The sequence below is a fragment of the Oxyura jamaicensis genome, chromosome 26, assembly GCF_011077185.1.
Source record: "Oxyura jamaicensis isolate SHBP4307 breed ruddy duck chromosome 26, BPBGC_Ojam_1.0, whole genome shotgun sequence".
Taxonomy (NCBI): Eukaryota; Metazoa; Chordata; class Aves; order Anseriformes; family Anatidae; genus Oxyura; species Oxyura jamaicensis.
The window spans coordinates 2,622,701-2,648,335 of NC_048918.1; the positions used below are offsets into that span (position 1 = coordinate 2,622,701).

At 48.8% G+C, this 25,635-nt stretch overlaps 1 protein-coding gene across 1 annotated transcript in view; it reads right to left on the reverse strand.

Annotated features, from left to right (window-relative positions):
* Nucleotides 1-16,685: 16,685 nt before the first annotated feature.
* PKP1 (plakophilin 1) overlaps nt 16,686-25,635 on the reverse strand; it is a 45,114-nt gene continuing 36,164 nt past the window's right edge. The window contains exons 12-14 of the mRNA XM_035347347.1: nt 22,118-22,202; nt 20,913-21,013; nt 16,686-19,980 (exon numbers count right to left, since the gene is read on the reverse strand). Coding sequence (XP_035203238.1) covers nt 20,942-21,013; nt 22,118-22,202 — 157 coding nt within the window. The 3' untranslated portion in view covers nt 16,686-19,980; nt 20,913-20,941. The remainder of the gene's footprint in view (nt 19,981-20,912; nt 21,014-22,117; nt 22,203-25,635) is intronic.

The window sequence follows — 25,635 nt, forward strand, 5'->3', positions numbered from 1 at the left end:
TGGGGTGCGGTGCAGGGTGCTGTGTGCTGGTGAGTGATGTCCGGGCGTGCTGTCCCCATCCTGCCACGCATGCCACGTGTTTTGCAAGAGGATGAGTCTTGGGTTAGTGCAGCAGTAGGATGGGGCTGGCCACACCGCTGTGCGTTGTGGAGTGAGGGGCCCCTGACAGCAGCCTTTGGGGACTCACAGTGGGTCCTAACAGCCGCTCTGCTGTGCCACCGGGAACATTGGCACTGTGCTAGTGTCTGCTAGCTGCTGTGGGGCCCCAGTGTCCATGTGGGCAGCAGGACCTCTGGATGCTAACCCAAAGCATCAACATCCTCTAGAGCGCAGTACAAGGGGCAGAGACCCTGCCCTTCCCAAGCAGCGGGTTCACTCTCTAACCTCAGGAGCTACGAGGAGTAGCATCTTCTAGCACATTGCAGAGCAACAGCATCTTTGGGCACAGCATGCAAACATCCTCATTTGATGAGCAATCCCTTGCGCAGCATCACTCTGGAGCACAGCATGTGAAACCGGTGTCCTCTCAAGGGCAGTTCTGGTGTCTCAGCCAAAGCCCTGGACAGGAACCAGGTGGTGGCCCCCATGGACTGTGCAGTACAGGAGGTTTTTGGCTGCTCTAAGAGGCACTGGCAGGTGCCACGGAGGGGTGCATGGCTCTGGCTGCAATGCAGGCTCACGTCCCGCAGCATGGTGCATCACACCTCTGTGCTCCCCAGTGGTGCCACTGCCCTGGCCAAAGGGCTGCAGGGTGCCTCGAAGCTCCAGCCCAGGGTATAAAGCACTGTGCTTAGCATGGGGATCCCAGCACGGGGGTCTCAGCACAACTGCCTGAGCCCCGACCATGGCATTAGGAACCTCTGCCCAGGTCTCACAACTGTGTGCATCTTGTGGTGTGTTGATGCAGCCCCACAGCAGGGCACCACTGTCCCCATGTGCTGGAGCAGATGCAAAAAAAGATGCATTTGTTACCTAGAAGGCGCTGGTGGAATATTGCTCTGATGTTTTGGGCTGCAGCAGAAACCCGAGCTGTGTGCAAGGCAGCTTCATGCTCTTCTCAGCCTACTCAAGACCCAGATTGGTTCCCAGAGGCTGAAACACAGATTCTGAAGAGCCCAGTCCTGCCACCACCACTACAGACAGAAACAGCCTGCTCATGTCTTTGTCCAGGTCATATTCGCCTGGGATGCTCTAGGCAGCACAGGCAATTGCTGTCCTGGGGCCACCTGGCCAGCACATACCCCAGGGAGCCAGAGATGTGTGTACCCAGACTACCAGCATTACAGCACACGGTGTAGCTGCAGTGGTCCACGAGGGTCCACAGGGTGATGGAGCGGCAGCTCTTGAAGCTGAAATGCTGCCAGGGCCCCGTGTGGCTCAACAGTGGTGATGCTGAGCCCCTCGTTGGCCCTGTCAGTTGGGGTATCCACACCTTGGAGGTGCTGGGGTGTTTTGTCCCCCCCAACAGGCACAGTGTGAAGTTGGAGGTGCACCAACTCCCATGTCCTGGGTGGCATGCAGAGAATACCTGACACTTGCAAGTTTCTTATGGTTATTTATAAACGCCCCATAAAACTATGAGTGTCAATTAATATCTTAGCCCTGTAAATCTCTGCCTGTAGTAGCCAGCCCATAGGTAACAGTTAATCACCTTTACCTCGTAGAAGTCGCCCACGCTTTATGCTGATTCCACAGAACTGTAAAATCGTCAATGAGGACTTTAATGCACCGTAAGCACAGTTTAGCATCTACACAATGACCCATGCCCATGAGACAGGTCCTGCTGACAAAGCAGGCAGCAATGCTCTGGGATGGAAAGGAAAAGGGTTTAGCAGTTGTCTGGAAGCAGCATTTTATTGGCATTTAGTGGAAGGAAAATAAGCTTCCTACTGATGTCTGAATCACTGCTTTTGCTTGTGCTTTCATGCCCAGGTTTCAGCTGAAGCCCTGGCTGTAAACCATGCTCTTCGTTGGTGCAGGCAGCAACCCCTGGCATGAGCACTGAGATGCTGAGACCAAAAGGGTCCGTAGGGATTGTGAGTGGTAAAGGCGGTGCTGCACTGCATCTCCTGGCCTGGTGTGGTGCTGAGCACCAGCATTGCTGTGGTGGTTGGCGGGAGCAGCCAAGCTGCAGAGGCAGCTCTGGCAGTCACGGGCAGTACCCAGGTCTGAATCACAAAATCACAGAGTGGGGGAGGTGGGAAGGGCCCCCTGGGTCCCTCCGGTTCCCCCCCTGCCCCAGCAGGGCCACCCCAAGCAGGGTGCCCATGGTCATGTCCAGGTGGGTTTGAGCTCCCCAAGGAGGAGACCCCACAGCCTCGGGGCAGCCTGTGCCAGGGGGGTCAGGGGGAATCTCCTGGGCTCCAGGGTTGTGCCCTCTGGGCCTGGCCCTGGGCATCGCTGCCAAGAGCCCAGCTTCGTCCCCTCATCCCCTCCCTGCAGGAACATGCAGGCCTTGGGGATCTTCCCCTGAGCTCCTCTTCTCCAGGCTGAGCAGCCCCAGCTCCCAGCCTCTGCTCCCAGCAGCGATCCTCCAGTCCCTCAGCACCTTCACCACCAGGCTGCCCAGCTCTCTGTCATGTCGGGGAGCCCAGCACTGGTCCCAGCGCTGCAGGTGCTGAGCAGGGGGCAGGATCAGCTCCCTCACCCTGCTGGCAGTGCTTTGCCTGATGCAGCCCAGGACACCATTTTCTTCTTTGTGACCCACGTCACTGGCTCCTGGACACCTTGGTGTCCTGAGGGGTCCCCAGGGCCTTTCCTGCCTGGCTGCTTCCCTGTGGGTGCCCCCGGCACGTCCTGGGGCTGGGGCTGGTCCTCCCCAGGGACAGGGCTTGGCACATCTCAGGGAACCCCATGAGGTCCCAGCAGCCCATTTCTCCAGCCTGTCCAGGTCCCTCTGGATGGCAGCACAACTCTCTGGTGTGTCAGCTGCTCCTCTCAGTTTTGTGTCCCCACAGGGGAAGGGAGCTGCATTCAAGCGTGCACACCCTTGCACATGCAGAGTCCCAGGCACGTGCACTCAGCCACAGCTACTTCTGTGCACACACCCACGGCTACCTGTGTGCACACACGTGCAGAGCTCACCGTGCCCGATCCTGCAACGTGCCTCCGGAGTAAGGTGAAACAGCAGTGGTGGGCACAGGGGAACCATGCCCCTGGCATCCCTGGGGCATCCCCAGTGGGTTTGGACACCCAAGGGCTGGGGATGTGTTTCAGGACCCCCTTAGTTCTGCACTGGTTGCAGTAGCAGCTGGGGTGCCCCGAATGGGTTGTGGATGCCAGGCTGAGCTTTGGTTATTTTGTTTCAGACGGACATGTTCAGCTCCTAAGTCCATTGATGGCCACGTTTAATGAGGACAGGATTTCCTTCACAAAGTGTCATCACCTTTGCAAAGAGCAAGGTGCTGCACCCCACGCTCTCACGGCATCACCCCAGCACATGGTATGTGCCCGCTGCACACAAGCTCCAGTTTGGGCCCGTTGGAAATTCAAAGAGATGAAAATTCGTGCTGAAGTGTGGACTTGCAGGCTTTGCCTTCAGACCCAGCATGACCTGTGCCTGGGAAAATCCTCATTACGAAGCAATTCTCTTTGTCTGCCTTCCTGCATGAAATCAATATGCAAGAAGCTGGGCTGCTGCGGATTATTCCAGTGCAACACCAGACCCAGGCGTGCCCAGGGACCCTGACCCCTGCCCGATATGCCACCACGCCTGCCCCATCCCTGCCTGCTCCTTGTGCCAGCCACCGCGCTGTGGCTGCTAGGGTTCACGCTGCAGCCTGATGCTGCGAAGCTCAGCTCAGACAAAGCCGAGGTTTTTCTGCCCAGTTTGCCTCCACAATTTAAACAAAAGACATAGAGGAGGAGGAGAGAGCAGAAGAGGAAGGCAATGCACCCCTTATCTAACAGCCAAGCGGTTACAGCACCAGGTGGTGAGATGGAAGATCCAAGTTCCTATCTCTCCTCTGCCTCTTATGAATGTGGCTTTGAGCTCTGGTTCCTAAGCCCGGCAGAGCTGCAGCATTCAGTGCTCTCTTCGTATGACGTTGGTTTACGCTTCCCGTGCTACGCGCTACAGCTGATGTGTGAGATGGTGGCACAGCACAACATTGAAATTACTCTGTGTGGGGCGCTCATCTGGTTTCGGAAGCGTAGTGAGCTGCCCAAACCTTTTATCTGCACACGTAAATAAATACAGTTGTGCCTTCGCAGAGCAATAAATCTAACTTTGATATCATGACAAAGACAGGACGCTTTGATCCAGGGAAGCACTTTGATCTCTCACGATGAACCAGATGTTGTTGATTACCTGTTGAAATAGAGCAGCGACTGTAACTTTTCAGGCAGCGTTGCAGCGCTGGGCTGTCAGTCTGTTGGCTGTCAGTCTGTTGGCTGTGTGCCATGCCACACCTCAAACAAAATAAAACAGACAAGATGAAATTCAATTTAATTTTGCAATTCTCTCTTTTTTTTTTTTTTTTTTTTTTTTTTTTTTTAACAACATATTTTGGAAAGCAAACATTTGGCTTTGAGATATTTTCCACCCCAGAGCTTTTGTCCAGGACAGTGTTTCAAACACTTCAAAATACATACAAGCAAAATCATGTTGGCAGAGACTAAGAAGCATTTTTGGGTGCTGGGAGAGGTGCCCAAGGGCCTTGCCAGGAGGATGGGGAGCTCCCTGGGGCTGGCTGGCTGCACAAAGGGCTTCTGTCCCCCACGGCTGGTGGAGCACCGCAGTGCGGAGATGCTGGGCAACAGATCCCTCCATGGGATCCCTGGAGCCCTTCAGCTCCAGATCCCTCCACAGCATCCTTGGAGTCCTTCAGCTCCAGATCCATCCATGGGATCCCTGGGGCCCTTCAGCTCCAGGTCCCTCTATGGGATCCCTTGGGGTCTTCCAGCTCCATCAAGGGCTCCTCCTGCTGCCCTTCCAGCTGCCCCTGGTAAATCAGGTACCAGCAGACCCTGAAGACATCTCTGCCAGCAGTGGGCAGAGAAAAGTCTCCAGAGAGTGACTCGGGGGTGGCAAAGCCAGGGGACAGGGTCCTGGCTGGAGGGAGCACACTTGTGCAGGATGGGAACTTTTCCTCATCCCCTGGTTATTTGCCTCTGGGGCAATTAGCTCGGTAAATTGCTGAGCCCTGTGATTAACTGCTGCCTTCCAAACATCCTCATTGCAAAGGAAGAGTAACTAAAGGATTCTGGAAATTGTTGGCATTTCTTGGCAGCTTCGGAAAAGTCCCAATTGCAGCTTGCAGGCCCTTGGGCTAGGGACAGGCCGACCTACCGGCAGCTCCTTGCACGCAAACCAATAAACAACCCAGAAAGAAACACTTCTTTTTTGGGAAGAAGGAAAAATGATGTGAAACTCCCTAAAGCCTCTGCCCACAAACCAGGTGAGGAACCAAGTGGAGCAATCGCTGTCTGCGACGAGTCCCAGACATGGATGCTGCATCAAACCCAACCCTGGACGTTTCACGAAGACTTGAGCTCTCCTGGGCACAAAACTCCTCCTTGGATTTTGTTGCAGTGTGCTGAGAGATTTCGGAAATCTGGCCCAGTGCTCTGAGGGAAAGCACACGGCCCATAACACCTGCCCTAAAGACATGAGGTCACTTAAAAGCACCTGGATCCATCAGTGGATTTGGCGATTTTGTATCTGGTTTTCCAGTGCCACGGACAAAACAGAGGGACAGCGAAGTCCTTCCTCAGGACCCTCAGGTTGGGGGACTGCATGTTGGAAACCCACCAGCCCCCGGACAGAGGGGTTGTGAGATGGGGGCTTGTGTCTATGAAGTGCCTCTGGGATGGGTGTCTCCCTTAGAAAGGCACCGACCCTTTAGCATGTCCCACAGCCATGTTCCTCCCCAGAAGTTCCCCACAACATTTGGGTTGAAATTTGCTGAGGATGTGGGGAAACTGGGTTTAATTTGGGTCTTCGTTTAGAGGTTCTGCCCCAGAGGTAGACCAAGGATGCTTCCTGGTGGAGATTTATGCAGCTAGGCAGGAGTTTACAAGAGAAAATTCTTGGCCTGAAATGTCTAAATTCTTTCTGTAGGGCTGGGCCTCTGAGTTCACTTACCAACAGCAAAAAAATGACGTTCTCATCTCTGTTTTGCTCAAGCAAATGTGACCCACATTCCCCAAAAGCCAAGGAACTGCAGGAGAAGTCACATTCTTGTGGAAGCTTAATAATTTGCCCAAAGCAAGGAATAAGAGAGCAGGGACTTCAGTGCTGCTCCTCAAGCTGGAGACACAGCTCCAAGGCTACACCAGGTCAGTACCCCCCAAAGTTATGCTAGAAACGATAATTCTCCATTAAAAACACCCGGTATGGTGTGGTGTTCTGGAATTAATGCTCTCAGGACACTGGAATGGGGCTGTTTGCCAGTAATGCCTTCCCATGCTGATCGGGATGCGCCCTTGTTTGGAGGAGGTTTGCCGGGACTGGGACTGTTAGCTCAGCAATTTCAGCGCACGCCGGGTGCGCGCACACACAAATTAGAAGGAGGAAGCCACACGGTCGGTTTTGGGGCATTCCTGTCGAGGTGTTGCTCTTTTGAAGTCGGTGGGGCTTCTCCCGGGCTGGGTCCGTCCGCGCCGCTCACACCCGTGGAATGTGGCCTGGGATCGGTGTGACCAGTCGGGCCAGTAAGCAGACCTTCCTCCAAAATGAATTTTTACTGAAATCTGCAAAGACCTGTTGCAAGCGGATTGACTCACATGGCTTCTCAGCTCTTAGTCATGAGCTTCTTCTCTGGACAGTTAATTAGTTTGTTCTTGTGGAGCGCTTTGAAGATGCAAAGCAGGCTGGGAAAGTGAAGTGTTATTAGCTCATTATCTGCAATCTTTTTTTTTTTTTTTTTTTTTTTTTTTTTTTTTTTTGTGACGGAGTAATAACGTCCAGGCTCAGCCTAAGATGCTTAACAGCACTAAAAAAATGAATTGTCCACACGCCCAGTTCTGTCCTTATTTCAGTGCAGCTCTTTGCTAATGCCATTTTACTGTGCTCAGTACCTCCTTATATGAAAGCTCCTTAACGCCCACCAGGCAGGAGAGGGTGGCTTAGCATCAGTACATACAGAACTGGCAGGCACCCTAAGCTTTACACCTACCCTAGCAGAAGACCTGAAATCTTGAGATTTGGACCATGAATTTCAGTCTGTTTCCTACTAGGTACCACCTGGATGTGAAAGGGAGAATGAGGCCAGTGCCGTTTCCTTATTTTTGTTTATGTCCCGATGTGGGTATGTGAGTGGTCAAGTTCAGCACCTGAGCACTTGAAATCCTACAGAGCAGTGTGAAATTAAATAGCCCAGAATGCTGTATGTGAGATGAATTAGCACAGAGCAGCTCATGTGTGTCTGGTTACATTCAAAGAGAAGAAGTAATATTGAAAGTATTATTTTTATGTCTGCAAAGGGCATGCTGGCCAGACAGCTGCCATGCCCTGTGGAGGATAGTGGATACAACAGCCCTGTCTGCATAGCTGGTCAGTAATTGTGCATCTGGCAATTTGGGGTTCTTGCCAGAGGCATTTCAAACACTGCTGTGTGCAGTGATGTGGCCTGCTGTGAGGATTTGTGCCTTCGCCTTTGGATGCCTGAACTCTTTTGGCCCTGTGTTCCCATTGCAATGGCCCCGCATGCAAATTCAGTGGCTTATTGAATCTGAGACCATCCCTGAGCATAAATACCCATGTGTTTCTTGGGGAAAGGTTGCACCCGGGCTGCCTTAGTCACCCTGCAGACCTCCAGCTTGACCTGATGGTGCTCCAGCCGTGCTGCCAGCTGCAATTCTCTGTGGGAGAAGGCTGGGCAGAGAATGAGCCTCATCCCTTGGGCATACATGTCTGTATACACACACATGCATGTGAGGAGATCTTCCAAGACACATTAAATTAAATACCTAACTGCTTCACTGGGCACTCGCTTTTTATCTTCAGGTTTCTGACAGCATCTCCCCTTGCTGAGCTGCCAGACTCCCAGCAGTCACCTTTGCAAAAGGCTGTGGTACGAGTCTTGCTGGACACAAAAAACAAATACGTGATATCCCGGTTTTGGGGGTAACCTTCCTCATTTCCATTGCCCTTGTGGGTAACTGGCACCGGTTATGCAACTTCCAGCTCCCATTTCCCCGTTGGGTCAGAGCACCACCATAAAGGCAAGGCTGGACGGTCAGGCGAGCCTTTGCTAGGCACCCGGCCTCTTTGCATTGCTTTATGTCCAACCAGATACAGTGAAAGCAGCCACAAATTGCCGAGGAAATCCAGTTAGAAGGCTTTCCATCTAAGGACGAGCAAAATGAACAAAGCTGCGAGCATGAGTCAGAGCGCCCAGCTATTTGCAGTGAAGTCCTCTTAATCCCAACCAAAACGATGTGTTACCCTCCAGCACATGGGCGTTGCTGAGCATGTCAAGCTTTTCTCTGCAGACTTTTGCTTAAAAAAAAAAAAAAAAAAAAAAAAAAAAGGAAAGTGAACCTCCTAAACAGCTCGATCATTCCAGGAACTGGGTTTTTCAGAGGAACAGGAACAGTGTGAGTGGTGATGGCAAGACAAGAATCGGGAGCACACCCATGCAGGTGCCCTATGGCTGCCTGCGCCAGGCTGCAGGAGCACTGCAAAGCTTCTCCACCTGGTTTCACCCTGTTTGGTGGTCTGCTACTTGTTTCACTCTCATGTCAGAAAGGCACAGGAAATGTGTTGTTCTGCACCCCGTCCTGCCAGGGTAGCGCTAGTCCAGCATCCTAGAAATGAAGCTTGTCCCTTTGCAACACAGTATTAGCATGGGTGTTTTTGTGTATGTGCACTCACAAAAGATAAAGGGTGAGGTTTAGGCAACCTAGGTACATCTGAGCATTTCTTATCTTCATCTGGACCTCCTTAATCAGCAGTGGAAATAGAAAATTATTAATTTGCCCCTCCTTCCACCTCTTTCGTATAATGGGGAGAACCACATGCTGGGCAGACTATTTCTCTCCACTGGCTCTGTAGGGAACCCGGAGTGACAACCTCAGACTTCAGTGTCTAATTTTAAGCTGCCCGGGTGAGGGTGGATTGATCCCAAGAGATTTCTCCTAACAGGGAATGAGCAATAGAGGCCAGGGTTGGAGGGAAAGTTTTTCAGATGTGGTTGTTTAGCTCAGCTTATGGAAACCTGGTGTTTGGCAGCTTAAAAAAAAAAAATAATGCAAGCAAGCTGTCCTACAAGCCCTGCAAAGCTGTGCGGGTAGTTGTGGGCAAATGATTGCTGCCCATAGCCAGAGGGGAGATGACGGTAGATCTCCTTCTGCACTGCTGGCAGCCAGGCATGGGGCACCCTCACAGCACCACCAGCACTGGCAAATTTGTGCTGAACAAATTAGGCGTTGAGATGCCCCGAGATGACTTTAAGAAAACAGGGTGTTAAAGACGTGTAAACACCCGAGACCTCTGAAATCACTCATCCCTTCTGAAGATCCCAGGGTTCAGAGAAAAGTGTTTCAGGTTTGTGCTTTGGAACAGACAATGATGCAAACTCACCTCTGCCCTTGGACAGTGAAATTTAGGGCCCTGAATCTGCGGTCTGGTTTTGGTAGGTGCCAAGGTCTGTCTGAAACCAGTAGCGGTGTTGCCCTGTGGTATGCTGAAAGCAGGAGTCTGGCTTCAGACACGGAGGCTCAGGGTTTGGGCTCTCTCCCAGGGCACAGCACAAGCTCTGTGCTGGAGGCAGATTCCTGATGTGCATGCTGGTGTTGAGCCCCAGCAGCCAGCAGGTATCTGGGGGGACCTCAGAGCACCTGAGGTTACGTGAGGGGGTTTGTGCCGGGATTTCTGGAGTGAATAGGAGCAGAAAGCTCCTGCTGTGACTGCAGGGTGTTGTGCAGGTGGCTCAGCACCACGTTTTAATGGCATGGGCCCCCCCCAAAAAAAACAGAGCAACAGAACAGATACTCAGAGCCACAACAGGTGCCTGCAAGTGAGTGAGACTCAGCACTAACCTTGGTGCTTCACGTTGTTCTGAGCTCCTCTCAGCTCTCCATGGTCCCAAAGGAGGGTGACAGGGTGGTGGTGCTGGTCTGGGCAGAGGGTGCTCGTGGTCCTGGGCACTCAGGGAAGAAGCAGCCCTGTGGCACATCCACAGGTGTGCATGGAGGGAGCCATGGTGCTCTCGCAGGGGGATTGTCCCTGCAGCGTCTTGCCAAATGAAAGCTGAAGGCAGCAGCTTCTGGCAGGCTGTGCCACACTGGTGCCCCCATGGAGAGCAGACAGGGGCACATGGAGGTGCTGCCTCTGCCCTAGGTGAGCTGAGCTCCCCTTTGGGAACTTTATGGAAAGCGTCTGTAGCTCTGCTGCCGGATCACGCTCACAAGCCTCCACTGCCATGGGGCTGCGTGGCATTGGCCCTCGTCCCCTACCATGGCTCCCTCGGCCCTCCTGCTCAGGATGAAGGGCAGAACTGTCCATCTCCTGCCAAACACCAGGAGATGCATGGACCAAATTCCCAGCTTGGACTCCTGGGGGTGCCACAGCCCCTTCGTGCCCTTGCAGGGGGGTGCACGGCAGGAGGGCAGCGGCAAGGGCAGAGCCACAGAGGAGGCATCCCCACCAGAGGAGGCATCCCCGCATATGCTGCTCTTGCCTCCTTCAGCCTGGGGCCCTGTTTGGCCCTTCCCAGGGCAAAGCAGATCAGCTCACTACCTGCACATGAGTAAGATGCTGCTCATTTCCCCCCACCAGTCACCACCATCCTTTCCCTGCTGGGCATCAATGTTTGGAGGAAAAACCCCTCCACTGCTCCTTGTGCCCCCAGGGGCTGCCACAATGCCTGATGCCACGTGTAGCTCCACCACTCCTTTACCCTCAGCATCATGGGGAGCGTGTGTGTGTGAACATGGGGGGCTTGCTTGTCTTTTTCTCGCGCTCTGCCTTTTCCCGGGTGCCTCTCCACGAGCTCTGCTTCCTCCTGCTCTGAGCAAGGTGGGGCTCTGAGTCACCCGCAGCGGGTCGCGCCGTGCGGCCGGCCTCGCCGGGGCTCCGCTGCCTTTCCCACGGTGGCTGAGCCCTGCAGTGCTGTTGCTGCTTCGCCCAGGTTCCAGGGGCAGAAAGGCAATGGGTGTGGGTTTAGCTCCGTGTACCAAGGAGTCATCGCTTTGGATAACATAAACACTTGCCTGTGCCATCTCCTCCTTCTCCCTTTCCCCCCGGCTCTTTAACCCTCTGCTTCTCTGCTTCCCTCAGGAAATCATTTCTAGGCTGCTTCTGGGACTAGCCCTGGGAAAAGAGAAAAAAGAAAGAGAAAAATAGATTTGAGATAGGCACAGCCAGATTCTCATCGCCCAGACAAAAGTGATGGGAGCCATTTAGCTGTGCTGCAGCCTGGGAAATCCAGCGTTCTGCTGGGATCCTGCCAGTGGCCCCTCTGTGACACAAAGCATCACCTTCAGCACCCCTGTGCTGCTTCTCCTCCCTGAAAGGAAACAAGAACCGGGTTCCTAATGGCTGAAAAGCGCTAAAGAAAAGCTCAGGGTGGAACTCAAAATGCTCAGACAACCTCACATTTATTTCTTTATATTTTTTGAGTGTTTCTTTCAGCCCTGCTGACAAGAGACTGATTTTCCTGTTCTGCCAGGAGAGAGCCTTGCTGATTGAGGCAGGAGTTACCTGTACTGTGAGATAAAAAGGCTTCCCGGGGAAAGAATAGAAAACGTAAGGAAGAAAGCAATAAGATGCACAAAGCAAATCCCTGCCATGCTTAATTGCACAGCACCCAGTCTGGGTCATCTCTCAGACTGAAACTTGGCCCCGGGACCCAAAAGCAGTTACAGTTATTGCCCGAGCTCAAATCTTTTAGCTAAGAACTTGCAGCACACTTGTGAGTCTCTTTGTAAAGGGAAAGGCGGGAGGAACTCGGCTTTTCTGGGAAAGTATTTGGATTTTGCAGTGCCAGGAACTTCCAATAGTGCTATCACTTCTGGAAATTTCTACCAGCCTTTTTTTTTTTTTTTTTTTTTTTTTTTTTTTCCATTGCATTGCCTTGGGAAGCCGGGCACGCCTGTGCAGGGTGGGGGCATTTCCTCTGGCTTTGCTCCCCATTTTCAGAAAGGCAGACAGCTCCACAGGAGGAGAGAAACCAGGCTCGGGCAGGTCTCCTGCAAGCTCTGGGTATGACAGCATCGAGCTCTGGAGCTGCTGCAGGAGCAGTGCTCAGAAGTGGCCATCTCACAGCTTCGAGACACCTGAGATTGCACCTGAGACCTGCAGTATTGGCTGAAGCATCGATCGGGAGCAGATCTGCTACCTCAGACTTACTGCCAGCAATTCCTCCCCAGTGCCACCCCTCGTACCCTGCAAAGACTCTCATGCTCTTCCCCATGAGAGACGCCGTCTTGCTCATCTCTGCTGCTGGCTGGGGATGCTGGGGGCACCGAGGGTCTCATTGGTGACACCAGCACCCAGGATCAGTGCATGGGTGGGTGGGAGCTGGGACGTGGTTGCCCACTCACCAGATCCCTTCTGACATGAGACTGCAGAAAGCTGGAAGGGGAGTTGGAAGAGCATAACTGGGGCTTGGTCAGACGGAGGTCGTTCAGTGTGAGCATCCAGGGGGGGAATGCCACATCCTGACAAACTGCACTTGGTGTTTCCTGAAACAAGGAAATGTTGCTCTGGATGTCACCACTCCACCCATGTGGACGGAGGAGATGAGGCTGTAAAGGCTCTTCCTGAATCTCAGCCATGCAAAGGAGAGACCTGCTGTTAGAGCAGAGAGAGACGTGGTTCTGGGTTTGGTAGCTTCACAGGAGTCCCTCAAAAGGTTTTCCTACAACATGTCCCAAGGGACAAAGGCAAGCTTAGAAAACACCAAGAAAGGGGCCAAGTATGGCCTTGGATAGATAACAACTTCTGTGCTCAGCGAGATTAAATCTGCAAGGACACATAGCTGCGGGAAAGATACAAATGAGGGTTATACAATGGAGGAGCATAAAGCAAAGAATGTTACAGGGACGGTAAATAAGGAATGAGTCATTGCACCTCGCACAGGACTTGTGCCTTCCTCTGACCTGTGCCCCTGGCTCCCGTGGCGGAGACGCCCTGGAGTGTGGGTGCACGAGCGCTATGGGGGCTGTGGGCTGCGGGTGCCCTGCGTATGCTGAAGCTCATTTACACCTACCAGGCTTTTATGGGGCAGGGCTTTTGGTATGGGCTGCCACGTGTCCTCCGGGAGCGTGCCGTGTGGGACCGGGATGCCACGGCGGTGCCTCTGCTCGGGGTGATCGCGCCCAGGGTGTGGGAAACCGAGATAGAGCTTGGCTGTGCAAGTGTGTCCCAGCACGAGGTGGTGGCACTGTGGGGTCCTTTGCGCTATTGCGGTGTGCGGCTGGGGCTCGGTGTGTCCTAGGGATGCTCTGCGCAGCGCCATGTGGTCTCTGTGCAGTTTAATTAGCCCAAATTGGGAACCGCTTTGGGCTGGGAGGTGATGATCCTCTGGGTGGTGGCTTGGGGCAGTGGGGTATTTCTGGGGATGCCTGGGACCTGTGGGGAAGGTGCCCCATGGGCCTGGAAATGGAGAGCAGAGTCTGCTCCAAACACATCATAGACAGCAATAAAGATTCAAAAGTGGCACTGTGGGACTGGTGGGGCTACACTGGGGTTACTTTATTGCGGGGATAAGGCTTCTGAGGTTGAGTTTCATGCATTGCTTGAGGTCTTATGAGCTCTTGGATCTGTAAGGTTTCCATGAGCTTACTGCTTGCTGTGTTTTGGAGAAGGCATGCTGTATGAATGCCCTGCATGCTGCAGACCCCCTTTTGTTTCCCTTGAACCCTGATGCAATACCAGTGCCTTTGAGCTAAATCAGTGTGTCCATGACTCCCTGACCCAGCCTCTGGAGGGGATGGACCTTTCACTGCATTTGAACCACACGAGGAGCATCTTGGTTGTCTTTTTCTTGCCAACATCCCTGTGGTCTTTGCGTGTGTCTACAGGCTGCCCTGTCCAAAAATGAACTTTTCTTATGTGGGTAATGGTCCCCAAATGAAAGCATGTTCCAGATTCTTAGTATTCATTTTACATACCGCAAATGGACAGAGGGAGATCCAAACACATAGTAGTGTCATGTTCATTGCTGAGCAACCTTTAATTTCTAAATTTCAGCCATGTGCTGCAATCTACAATGACACATGACCTGTCCTTCTTCAGTGTCCAGAGAGCCTGCTCAAGAATACGGAGGTAGGACTCATCTGCATTAATTTTAGACACTCTGCATCTCTGCTAGACTCAGTGGGAGACTACTTGCTTTCCTAGCCTATAATTTATGTGACCGTTCTTGGCTGTGCCTTCAGGTGCGGATTGTACCTGAAGAAGCTGTGGAACTGACATCATCAGCACATGCGATATTGATAGTTAATCCTCCCAAGGAGTTCTGGATACACTGTTCCATAAGGGCTTTCGTAAGACAATTGCTTAGGTACTACATTCAAAGCCAACTGGAAATATGCACTGTCCTAGAAACAGCTTCGGTAAGGAACGATCATGGCTGCCAATGCAATTTCTTTTTCAAAGTGTTGCTGTATAAGGTCCATCCAAAGCTGCTTAAGGAGTTTGGGTTTTGGTGCTTTGCCTCTGTGCTTAATGCTCTGGTGCTTTCCCAGCCTTCAAAAATCTCAGCAGAGAAGCAGAGGGTGTTCCTGGAAAGGAGCTCTGTGCAAAATGGCACGGGGCGATGCCTGCCCCTTTTTCTATGCATGGATTTACAGGATGTGCCTAGTCTGTCTGATAGGCTATGAATCCTCTTTTCATAAGACACTTGTCAGTGGTAAGGATTATCCCTAAACCTTGCCTTGAGTAAACAAGCTAAACACTCCTCATAGCTGAGATCACGTTCCCCTTTGCCAGGTTTCTTCTCTGAAAAGCCATCTTCTGAAGGAGATCGAGAGGATGCTGCTTCCCTGTTGCTTTTGCAGTGCTGCCATTGGTATTTGTACTCTGCAGTGTTCCCCAGCACAGGAATCACGGCATCTTCTGTGCGTCCTGCACTTCAATTGTCCCCATGTAGGTCAGGTCACAGCTGCTGCAGGTTGTGATGCAGAGACCAAAACCTTACATGCTGTTGACAGCAATTCCTCGGAGCAGGCTGGGAAGTCCCCAAGGCAGATGCAGCCTTAAAATTGGTCCAGATTAGCATGAAGGGTTTGGTCCCAAATCTTACATTTGTAGACCTGCTCTGTACCATCAACATCTGGATCAAGAGCAGCCTAAACTTCCACCACTGTGTACTTCTTCTGAAAGGGGAACTTAAAGGATGATGCTTGTTAAGGAGAAGCAAAAAGGGTGAATTGAACATTATAGGCAGTGCAGGTTATGCTTATTATATTGAAAGACAAACCCAGTACATCCCACCAATTAAGAAATCCTCGAGTAAGAGCAGAAGGGAGCTGGCTGGGTTAAGCAGCAGGAGAGGGAAATTATCAGAAGGTGTCATTCAAATAGCTGGAGACAAAAGTAGGAAAAACTTCATAACCGCTGCCAGGTTAAATGTAAAATGAACTAAATATGCCAAAAAGGACATGAAGGAGCAAAGTCATAAGAATAAGACAAAAAATAAGTGTCTTCAATTATACGAAGGTCTGCCACAGAGACTGGAGGGCCAATAGATATCAGGATGAAAAGAATACTTGGAAAGGGGAAGAGCAGAGAAAGATCTTTCTTCTTTCTCTCTCTCTCTCTTTCTTTCATATGTGATGCCTCCGAGAAATGGGGAAGATTCCTACAGCATCCAATACCTGATAGGGGAAAACCTACATGGCCACGTACCTGAGGACTAAAAGTGATGCCTGTATACAAAACTTGGGTGAACTATAGATCAATAAGGAATGGGTGATAAATGACCGAGAAACATCAGCTTAGAAAATGTTAGGTGATACACTTGGGGTGAAATAAAGTTATCTTCCTAAATGATGGGCTTGGAGTTGACTTGGAACTTTATGATAGATGGTCCCATCCCAGTGACAGCTCAATGCGCAACAGTGGTGCAGGAAGCAAGCTGAGTTTTACGTATTACTAGGGAAGCAGAAGAGAACAAAAATGTGGCTATTACATCCCTAAATAAACCCACAGCTTAGTCACACTTTGCATACTGAATGCAGTTCTGGCCTCCCCATCTCTGCAGGAAATAATTTAATTGGGACAGGTTCAGAGTAGGTCACCGTGCACGATGAACGACGGCTGTGTCTGAGGAACTGGTCTGGGACTTCCCAGCCTTGACCAAAGACAGCTCATGGCTGTCTGAGACACTGGGGAGCATCAACTCATCTCACTTTTTAAATATAAGACCAAGGTAGCTTCAAACACTGCTCATGTGAGTCAGGTTGGGAAGAAATTATTATTATTATTATTTTCCACAACAAAGTGTGGATCCATAGAGGTGACACAGATGATGCTATCAATACTTAAATTTTTCGTAGGTTGAACTGTAAAAGCTCATGGGAGAGAAAGCTTCTGAGGCTTGCCAAAGATGTAATGGTGGAGGAAACAGGCTTTACAGCTTCATTCCTTGTATCAGCAAAGGCAGAACAGACCAGTGGTGAGACCAGTGGCTGAATGCTGCAGGGTAACAGGCTCTTGCAAACCTCTCAAACAGATGCTTTATTCATTCCCAACATCATGGCAAGACAGCAAAAATAAAACCATCCAATACAGGAAGCTTGAAGAAATTCCAGCAATTTTTATTGATTTCAGCTTTTCCAATGAAGCAAATACATACAGTACAGCCAAAACAAAACTCTGATACATTATTCTCACATACCTATATCTTACAGAATACACTGTATAGCTATGGACTGGTAGGCTAAGGTGGTCACAAACTGGTGTATGGTCAGAGAGGAATAAAACTGCCTACTGCCTTCTACTCGTCCATGAGGCTTCTGAAATGCTGGGGTGGGTTAGATTGTACATACACAAACAAACAAAGCATTTTATGAGAAAATAGACCAAAAAGCTCTGCTAAGCCCAGGACAGACAAGTATGGTATTTATTTACATGGTTGTGTGTCCTGCGCACAAATCAAGCCCCATCTGCTCTTATTTCTGCTGCTGGCAGAGCTCACGGTGCTGCTAGCTATGGTCCTTCCCTCCTCAGTAATTCTCCATCACTACGACCCAGAGCGTGAGCCACGTACTCTGCCCCTGCCTCACCCGTATCACTGGGGATGTGCACTGCTTGGCTCTTGCACAAATGAAAACCAGGAAAACAGCTCATCGAAGCAGGTGTTAGAGTTAAAGACATGCCTTTAAAAAACAACGTCTCCCTAGAATGAAAAACCTTTACTTTGGAGGTGAGAACAGCATGCAAGTACTGCAGTGCTGAGCTCTGCCCCTGGGAGAAGCATTGCTTGGAAAAGAAGGTCCCAAAGCACTGGTGATGAGCAACACCAGTTACTCCAGTAAGTCTGATTTTCCTTTCCTTTCACAGCTGGGCATCAGGGTCACTTCTCCGATTTGGGTAGAATCTGAAGTCCAGATTTTACAAGGAGAAACTGAGAGGAAAATAGAGTTGAGTATCAGAGAATTTCCTGGGGGAAAAAAATAGCTGCAAAACAGCCCTGGGGTGGCAGAGCACTTCACGCAGCACCCTGCCCTCTCAAGTTAGCTATATTTTGAGGTATGAGAGCAGCAACATGCAGCAGCATCATAAGGAAATTAAAATTGGAAGGGACCTCTCTGGTCTGCCCAGCTCAATGCAGGGATAGCCTCAGAGCCAGATTGGGCTGCTCAGGGCTGTGTCCAGTCAAGTTTGGAAGATCTCGAGGATGGAGACAGATTCAATTTTTATTGTTTTATTGGATTTGGAAGAAAGGAAGAAAGGAAGAAAGGAAGAAAGAAAGAAAGAAAGAAAAAAAAAACTTTACTGTACTAATAACGTTTATGGGACTGATGTATCTGGTCCTTTGAGTTTAATAGTTAGTAATGCAATCTCCAGTACTTGTAAATTTAATTGTGAGATGATTATCATATAGCTACAGCTCTTTGTGCCTAATATAGCACTATAGTAAACTGCATTACCGGTGAAAGCAGCAGCACTGTTTTAAAATAAAGCTTAAATAACAGCCAATTAGAATGAATTTCCTCAATATTCCATCATTACATTTTGTAGTTAGCTTTCCCCAATTAATTTTACAGGGAAAAACATTAGCTCCCAGGACTTCAGTCTAACATGTAATTACAGGAACAAATCTGAATGCAAAATTGCACGCAAAATACTTTTACACCAAAACTGTAACAATCCTTCCTGCGGATACTGCAGCCATTTTGGACGTCCATAGTCTTGGGTCCTGCCGAAAACATTTTGAACCATGAAATGAGAATGTATATCCAGCTACGTAACATCTGGCAGGTATGGCAAGGGCATGCCCACGGGCCTGGGCTCCTTTGCTGCTGTTTAAATGCTCCTGAAACTGTCCTACCGGATTCACCTGGTTCTAGCTCTCCACTTCAAAGGTGCTTTTTTCTCTTTCATTTGGCTGGGAGCTCTGCACAGAAAGCTCTCGACTGAACGTGGGTGAATGCAAGCAAATAGTTGTTGCTCATTAAAGTGCACAAGATTAAGCCACCCTTTGTAGTCCAAGAGAAAAACCAGCAGACAAACGATCTCCCTCTCTGCAGACACGTGCTCTGTCCCGTCAAAATGGGGGACAAGTGCCACCACATTTCTTAGGTCTGGAGCTGTGTTAAAGCCAACCTGAATGTTATGGATAGACCCTCAGCAGTCACGAATCACAGAATATCTGTCAAGTCAATGAGATACCACTTGCCACCAAGTGAGGAGGCTGACACTTAAAAAAGTGAGACTGTTTTTCCCTTTCCAGACTCAGCTCCATAACTCGTCCTTTCCAAGCACCTCCTGAACCCTTGGCATCTGCAAAACAATGTCTGGTACCCCTGCACAAATGCATCCTTAGCTGGTCCTTTCCCTGGGTGTCTGATCTTCTGACTTCACACACATGCTTATACTTCTTTGCATATTAATGCTATTTCTTTACCTCTATCAGTACAAACAAATGGTGATTAAAAAGGCCACATCCCTCACTCTTGAGCCCTGGGTGGCAGTCAGTGAGTGACCCTGGGGAAAACAAACTCCTCCTGTCTCCAGCTCAGCTTCTCAAAAGCCACATTTGTCCAGGTACAGTCATGAGATGGCGTTGTTCCGGTGCTCAAAACGATTTGGGACCCGGTGTATTCATGCTCTGCAGATGTGTTATAATTGTCCCCTCACGTATAGCTTCAGAGAATGGTTACTGAGACCCAGGAGAATCAGCAGACGTCAATTTGCTTCTTGAGATAAAGAGTTCACATGACAGGAAAGAAAATACTAATAACTATAAGAGTTCATCGGAGAAAAAATCAAAAGCAGAAAAGAAGCCCATGTTCATAAATGTTAGGAATAACCAGCCTTTTTAAAGAAGAGTACTGTTGTGTGTACCTGTTTAAAATAGCCATCTGCAATGGGGGAACTTAACATAAAACTGGTAATTTTTGTACTAGTGAGTAAAAATAGGCTGTGACAATTATTTAGTGTGGCAGCATTTGGTGCATGGATCGGGTGGAATTTATCAAAACTCTACAAGGGGGTTAAACTGCACAAATCACACTGACTTCTGGTGGAAGACAGGGGCTATGCCCGTAGAAAGATCCTACATGCCAAGTGTGCACATGTATGTTGTCTGCATGCACACATACACAGCAACATGTACATAGTTACACAGACACACTCTTTGCAAAAAAAAAATAATTATTGACATCAAGAAAGTATAACTTCGTTAAAAGTCCCTTCTCCCCCCTAAAAAGAAGAAAATGCTTAAAAATATCAGTATCATCCACATGAAATCCATATGTTTAGTTTGCTTTACAGTTGAGTTTAACTCAGAAACAATCTACATCTTTAACATCCTAAGTAATTGTGAAAGGGTTGTCTTCCTGGACATGAACCGATTCCAAATTCTGAAATGGAGAAAAATAAAGAAAAAAAAAGAAATACCCAGATAATTAAAGCATTCAAGAAATATTTTTCTTTACATTCAAAGCTAACTTTTAATCTTTTCCCTTGGCCTGTCCTCAGTTTCTGTGTTGCCCATAGCTCTTCCCCCTGGACTCCCACACTCCTCTGAAGTATCAGACTGAGTCCCAGTGGAAACCACCCAACAAAGCAAGAAACAAAGTCTATGCCTGGGGAGAAGGAGAGAACTGGGCTTTGCCATTCCCTCTTACATCAGGACTGTGCTTCGTTTGACTGCAAATAGCATGTTGGGGAAGAGAGAAAATAATTCATTCTCCGTAAACTCCATACCACCTTATAGAGAGATCTGATACATGAAGAAATGCAGAGCTGCTCAACACCTTTCCCTTCAGTGGGAATTATGAATCAGAAGTACTTTGCAGATTCAGGCCTCATCCCACACTGAAAAAATATCCTAGTGATGCTCTGAAAAGTCTGCCCTTGATCTCTCCAACCTGGTTTCTCTATTGGGATTATTTGGATGGTACCCTATAGTTCCAAATTTTGACATGAGGCTTACAGGCAGATTCTTAAGTGCTCATAAAATGTTTAAGGATAATGGCACGAGGCATCGCTGTCTCCAGCAGCTTTGTCCATCCCACGACATCTGCTCTGAGCCTGTCCAGGTTGCACAGCTGTGTACTGTGGGCAGCATCTGCACTAAGCCCAGGATCCGCATGGCTTATGACTTTTTGTCAAACCAAATGTTTTGCAATTTGGGCTGATAGGACTTAAGATGAAGATGTCACACACACACACACACACACACACACACCACTTTGGGGCTGACTAAAAAGAGCAAAATGCTGATGGGGCTCATGCACTGCTCCTCTGCCCCCAACCACCCTTTCCCCATGGATGTGGGCCCCATTCTCACCTGCAGCCCAGAAGTGCATGGAGAGGCTCCTAAAATCTGGAGGAGAGAGTCCTGAAGGTTGTTCCAGCTAAAGATCCCATCATGTTCTTATCAAATCCTTGCTGAAAAGCAGATGAATACAAAGAGCAGTGAATGTGTATTGCCTTCAAAACTGATACCCATCTATTGCTGTGAGACAGCCTCCTGCCCAATTCAAAAACTGTCCTCCACCTAAAAAGTGTGATTCATTCTCAACAGCCTTCTATGTCCTCCCGCTGCATGCCCTCAGCACGTGAACAGGCACCCCTGTGGATGGACTTCACCTTCTTGCTTTGTTCTCTGCCTGCTAGGAGCTGAACTCCTCCAGCTTTACTGGAGGAAACTTTCACGTAATCCTTTACTCAACGTTAATTCATCTTATTCCCCATCCTGGAAACATGGCAAAGATACATGCATGATGCATATATCCTTGCAGACTCCCAGCCTGCTTCTCTGATGTATATACCTACGTGATGAGCACAGGAGTGACTCAGTCACATCAAAATGAGTTGGCACAGGCTCCTGAGCAGAGCCTGGTGCAAAGCTACACAAACTCCTATGGAGAAAAGTCCCTAACCGTTAATAGAAGAATGATATTTAGGTTCTCTCTACCTTCCTGCCCCCAGGGTATTCCCCTTTGTGGATGTTACTCCTTCTCTTTAATTTGGCCCTTTACTCTCTGCAGGTGCTGCTGTTGTTGAGTTGGAAAAACCCAGCTCGTTCAAAGAAGCCACTGGGAGCTGGGAGCTGGCTCAGCGCCCCATCTGGCTCGACACTTCCACAGTTTCTGTTGCAGGGAGCAAAACAAATCCTAAAAACTCTTCTTATTGCTTTTAAAGATTATCCTGACTGTAGGGGTGATGTGACCACAGGGAAGGGTTACAGGTGCAGACAAAAATGGGGGAAAAGAGGAGGAACTTTTGTGAGGATTTGGCAAGATACACTGATCCTACACAACGGGCTGTGATGGGGAAGTCCCTAAAGACAGCCCCAGGAGCTGTGGTTGCGACCCTACTGCCTCTTCCTCGGGCCGTATGTGGTGCCTGAGAGCTGAGTGTCACCGGTCCCGTGCCTCGGGCTGCTCCCAGCCCCTGCCCGCACCCACTGCTGAATCACGACATCTGTAATCACCGTGAGTCAAGACCGGGGCTGCTCTGTCAGCCAGGAAGCAGAAGGGCTTTCCTTACCTGCTTCAGCACACTCTGCAGCTCCCTGTTCGACCAAAGATCTGTCAGGAGGAGGCGAGCAGCTTCAGCCGCTTTTGGACAGGAGCTGGGAAGATGAAAGCAGCATGGGTGAATTCTTCATGGCTACAGAGCAGCATCCCACAGATATCAGGACGTGTTACCCACAGCCTACCTGAGCCATCCCCATCTGGGGCTGGCTCGGCCTGACAGAGGCCTGCCCGGGAAACCTCCACTGCTCTCAGCAAGGTTACACGACGGCAGCCACTGGGGTCAGAACGGGACGAATGAAAAGGGGAAGATCAGAGCAGAGAAACTGAGCTGAAGGAGTGCTTCTGGAGTGTGAAATCTGGGAGACTGAAAGAGGCGTGAAAATGTGGCAGCCTGTCCCTGGGCTCCGTAGGGATGTCGTGGGTGAACCCTCGGGAGGGCAGTGCAGGGAAGGGCCCTGTGCTGCCTGTGGGGACGGAGGAGATGGGAGCATTCACAATAACAACATCTGTAACCAGAAGTCCTTACTCAGCACAAGTTAATAGATACTTGCTCATGTAACAGCTCCGAAACCATGAGTCATAACAGTATCTTCTATAATTTTGGAACATTTCATACGACAACCTAGATCTAAACCTCACTGCTCGTTGTTATCACTGCTCCTGATCTGCTGGACCACGTCCTGCCCATGGGAGACTCCTGGTGTGGGCCCAGTGCGACAGCCCCAGCCTGTCTAAAACAGGGCGATGAAGGGGAGACCGGGCTCAGGACCCTCCCTGGCTCCCAGTTTCAGTAAAAGTGTCCTCAAATCAGTGCATTAGAGGATAGGAGTGGCAGAGCAGTCATCAGGAACCACTTGGGACCTGCAAACACCGTTCCTGTGAGTGTGGAAGGACAGGAATCTAACTACACTGAGTATGTTTTTGGGCTTTCCTCTAACATAAACAGTAGTCATTACCAAAGACCTTCTAGCACACAAGAAATTCCCAGATTAATCTGGTCAGAATCGCCACAGGGGTTGGTACTGCGTTGAGGACTGGGGGAGCCATGCATAACCAGAAATTCTTGAGCAATGTTTTGGGACAGAACTGGTTTTTATTGCAAAATTGTTTCTCTGGTTATAACCAGCCTATACCCTGTCATCAGAATGACTATGCTTAAAAAAAATGTTGTGGTTGAAAATAGTATCTGGCAGAAAAGCCATTGAAAAGCAAGCAATAAAATTTTGAGGTATTTACGATTCAATAGTCATGTCCCAGGTACCTTTTTTTCAGGGATATATTGTTTCATGTTGTTTTTCTGTTTCTAAGATAGACTGATTTTCATTTTTCTTAAAATAATTTGCTTCTAATGATGCCAACTATGTTCTTTTTGCCATTGTGTCTTTAGAGCGTACATAGCTGCTGCATATATAGCAGAGCTGTTCGTTACTTCGAAGGATTGATACTGGCTCTATTACACACAGAGTATCCAGTATTACTATTTAGGTATAAAAAGATTAAGCATGAACTGATGCAGCTGTGATGACAACCTCAATATGTAAAGTAGCATATCCTAAAAAAAAGAGCTGGGAATAGTGTAAAACTATAAAGTGTTTACCATGGGACAGAATATCAAGGACAGCTCATATGGGGAAAAGTTTTGTTTTGAAAACAAGCTGCCTGATCATCAAAATTCATTTAAGAACAGACTGTTTTTACAGTTTGAAGCAGAAGATGCGGAAAGACAACAGTGAATATGTCCACTGGTGGCAGTGGTGGCAGTCATTCCAAATCTATTAATCCAACAAAATACAGCAAGAACCCAGTCAGGACTGGGGAGGGAAGGCATGACTGCAGCACAAAGGACAGTGCTTTTCAACATGCATACCAAGTTATGGGAACAATGCATATCAAATAAGGGGAAAAAATGGGGGAATTATGTTTCCTCAAAAATATCAAGAACCATAGGAGATGCCAAGAAATTCCTGCAAGAGGGGCCTCCAAGGAAAAGATTACAAAATTGATACCAAGGTCCAATCTTTGGTAGAACTAGGAAGCTGGAAATTTGTGGGTGAGAAGAACTCTCTTCCACAGAATCTCTTCTGTAGAAAAGAAAAGGAACCAAGAAAAGAACAAAGAAAGAGAAATTGGAACAAATCAGTGACAAAGGGATTATGAGACAGATTGCAAATCTGATGCTCTATAGTTACAGAAAGACATTTTGGAGATAAGCTTTTGGTGCAGGCCAGAGAATTATTGAGAAAAATGATGATTTTAACAGTAAAATTATGTTGCTTGAAAATGAGAAGGGGACTATTTTTGAGACAGTTGCAGAAAAAAAAAAAAAAAAGAAAAGGACATCACAAAAAAATCAGTAACTGAAGCGTGATTTTCAGAAACACCAACACACACACAAATATAATGTTCAATATTTTGGCAACCTGAATTAAAAATAACAGACAGTGAGCAAACAACATCATCACTCTGAAGCCTATGTCATAGGGGAGGATATATGCAGGAGACTGAGACAATTATCTAATTGGGATGCTCCAGGAAGGAGAAGAAACCACAGCTATCAGATAAACTCCTGAACCGTTCATGCCTTTCACTCAGAACACAGCTATACATAGCATCGAGAAAAAGAAACTTCGAGGAGAGCTAGGTGTCATTTGAGAAGTACATGAGAAGGGAAAGTATACACAGCTTACTTGTCTTTAGCCTGAAAGTTCTTCCTAAAATATGAATACAAAATTGTTCAAGTGTGTTAAACACACATTTGAAGCTTATAGCTTCAAATGCAAAGAAAGCCCAGTTCAAAAATCTAAAAAACATTTGGTAGGTGGCAGAATAAACACGTGCCAGGGGAGCGTTACGCAGACACGTCAAGCAACCAGCACCAATGCTTGAGGAGAAGGAAGTGTGTCCATAGGGAAACTGAGGCAAACAAAGAGAGAAAGCCCTGCAAAATGCTAACAAGGCGCGGCTTGGGGTGGCCAAAGTTAGCCAATTTGTGAGTTACCAGGGTCAAGTCACTAGAGGGGAGATCTTTTTAACGTTTGCCCTATGGGAACAGTCTGAAATAATATAGTTGGAATAAATTAAATTAGTCTTGGATGTCAGTTGTTGGTGTTTTTTCATAACAATCAAACAGCATAAAAAACCACAGGGAGAGAAAAGAAAAAAGGAGTAAATGGACAAATTCAAGTTCCTTTTTTGGCAAGAATCAGGGAGCTTCTCAGGAGGAATTTGTGATGAAGACAGGAGGAACACGCTGAAGACATCTCCAGAGTTTAGTAACTCTCACAGTTCCATGACTCATTGGAAACAAAGCTCAACACACAAAACAGGCAAGACAATTAAGGTACGCACAACCCCAGTTGTGCAATATTCTGCTGAAGTAGTAAATTAGCTGATGACTTGTCTGAGGGAGCCAAAGCGGGACTTTAGGCAGAAGTTAATGCCATTCATAACAATGAAGACTTAGAAGAGGGCAGGGTTTTGCGTTAATTGGGCTTATTGCAGAGTGGAAGCATATAAAAGCAGCAAAGT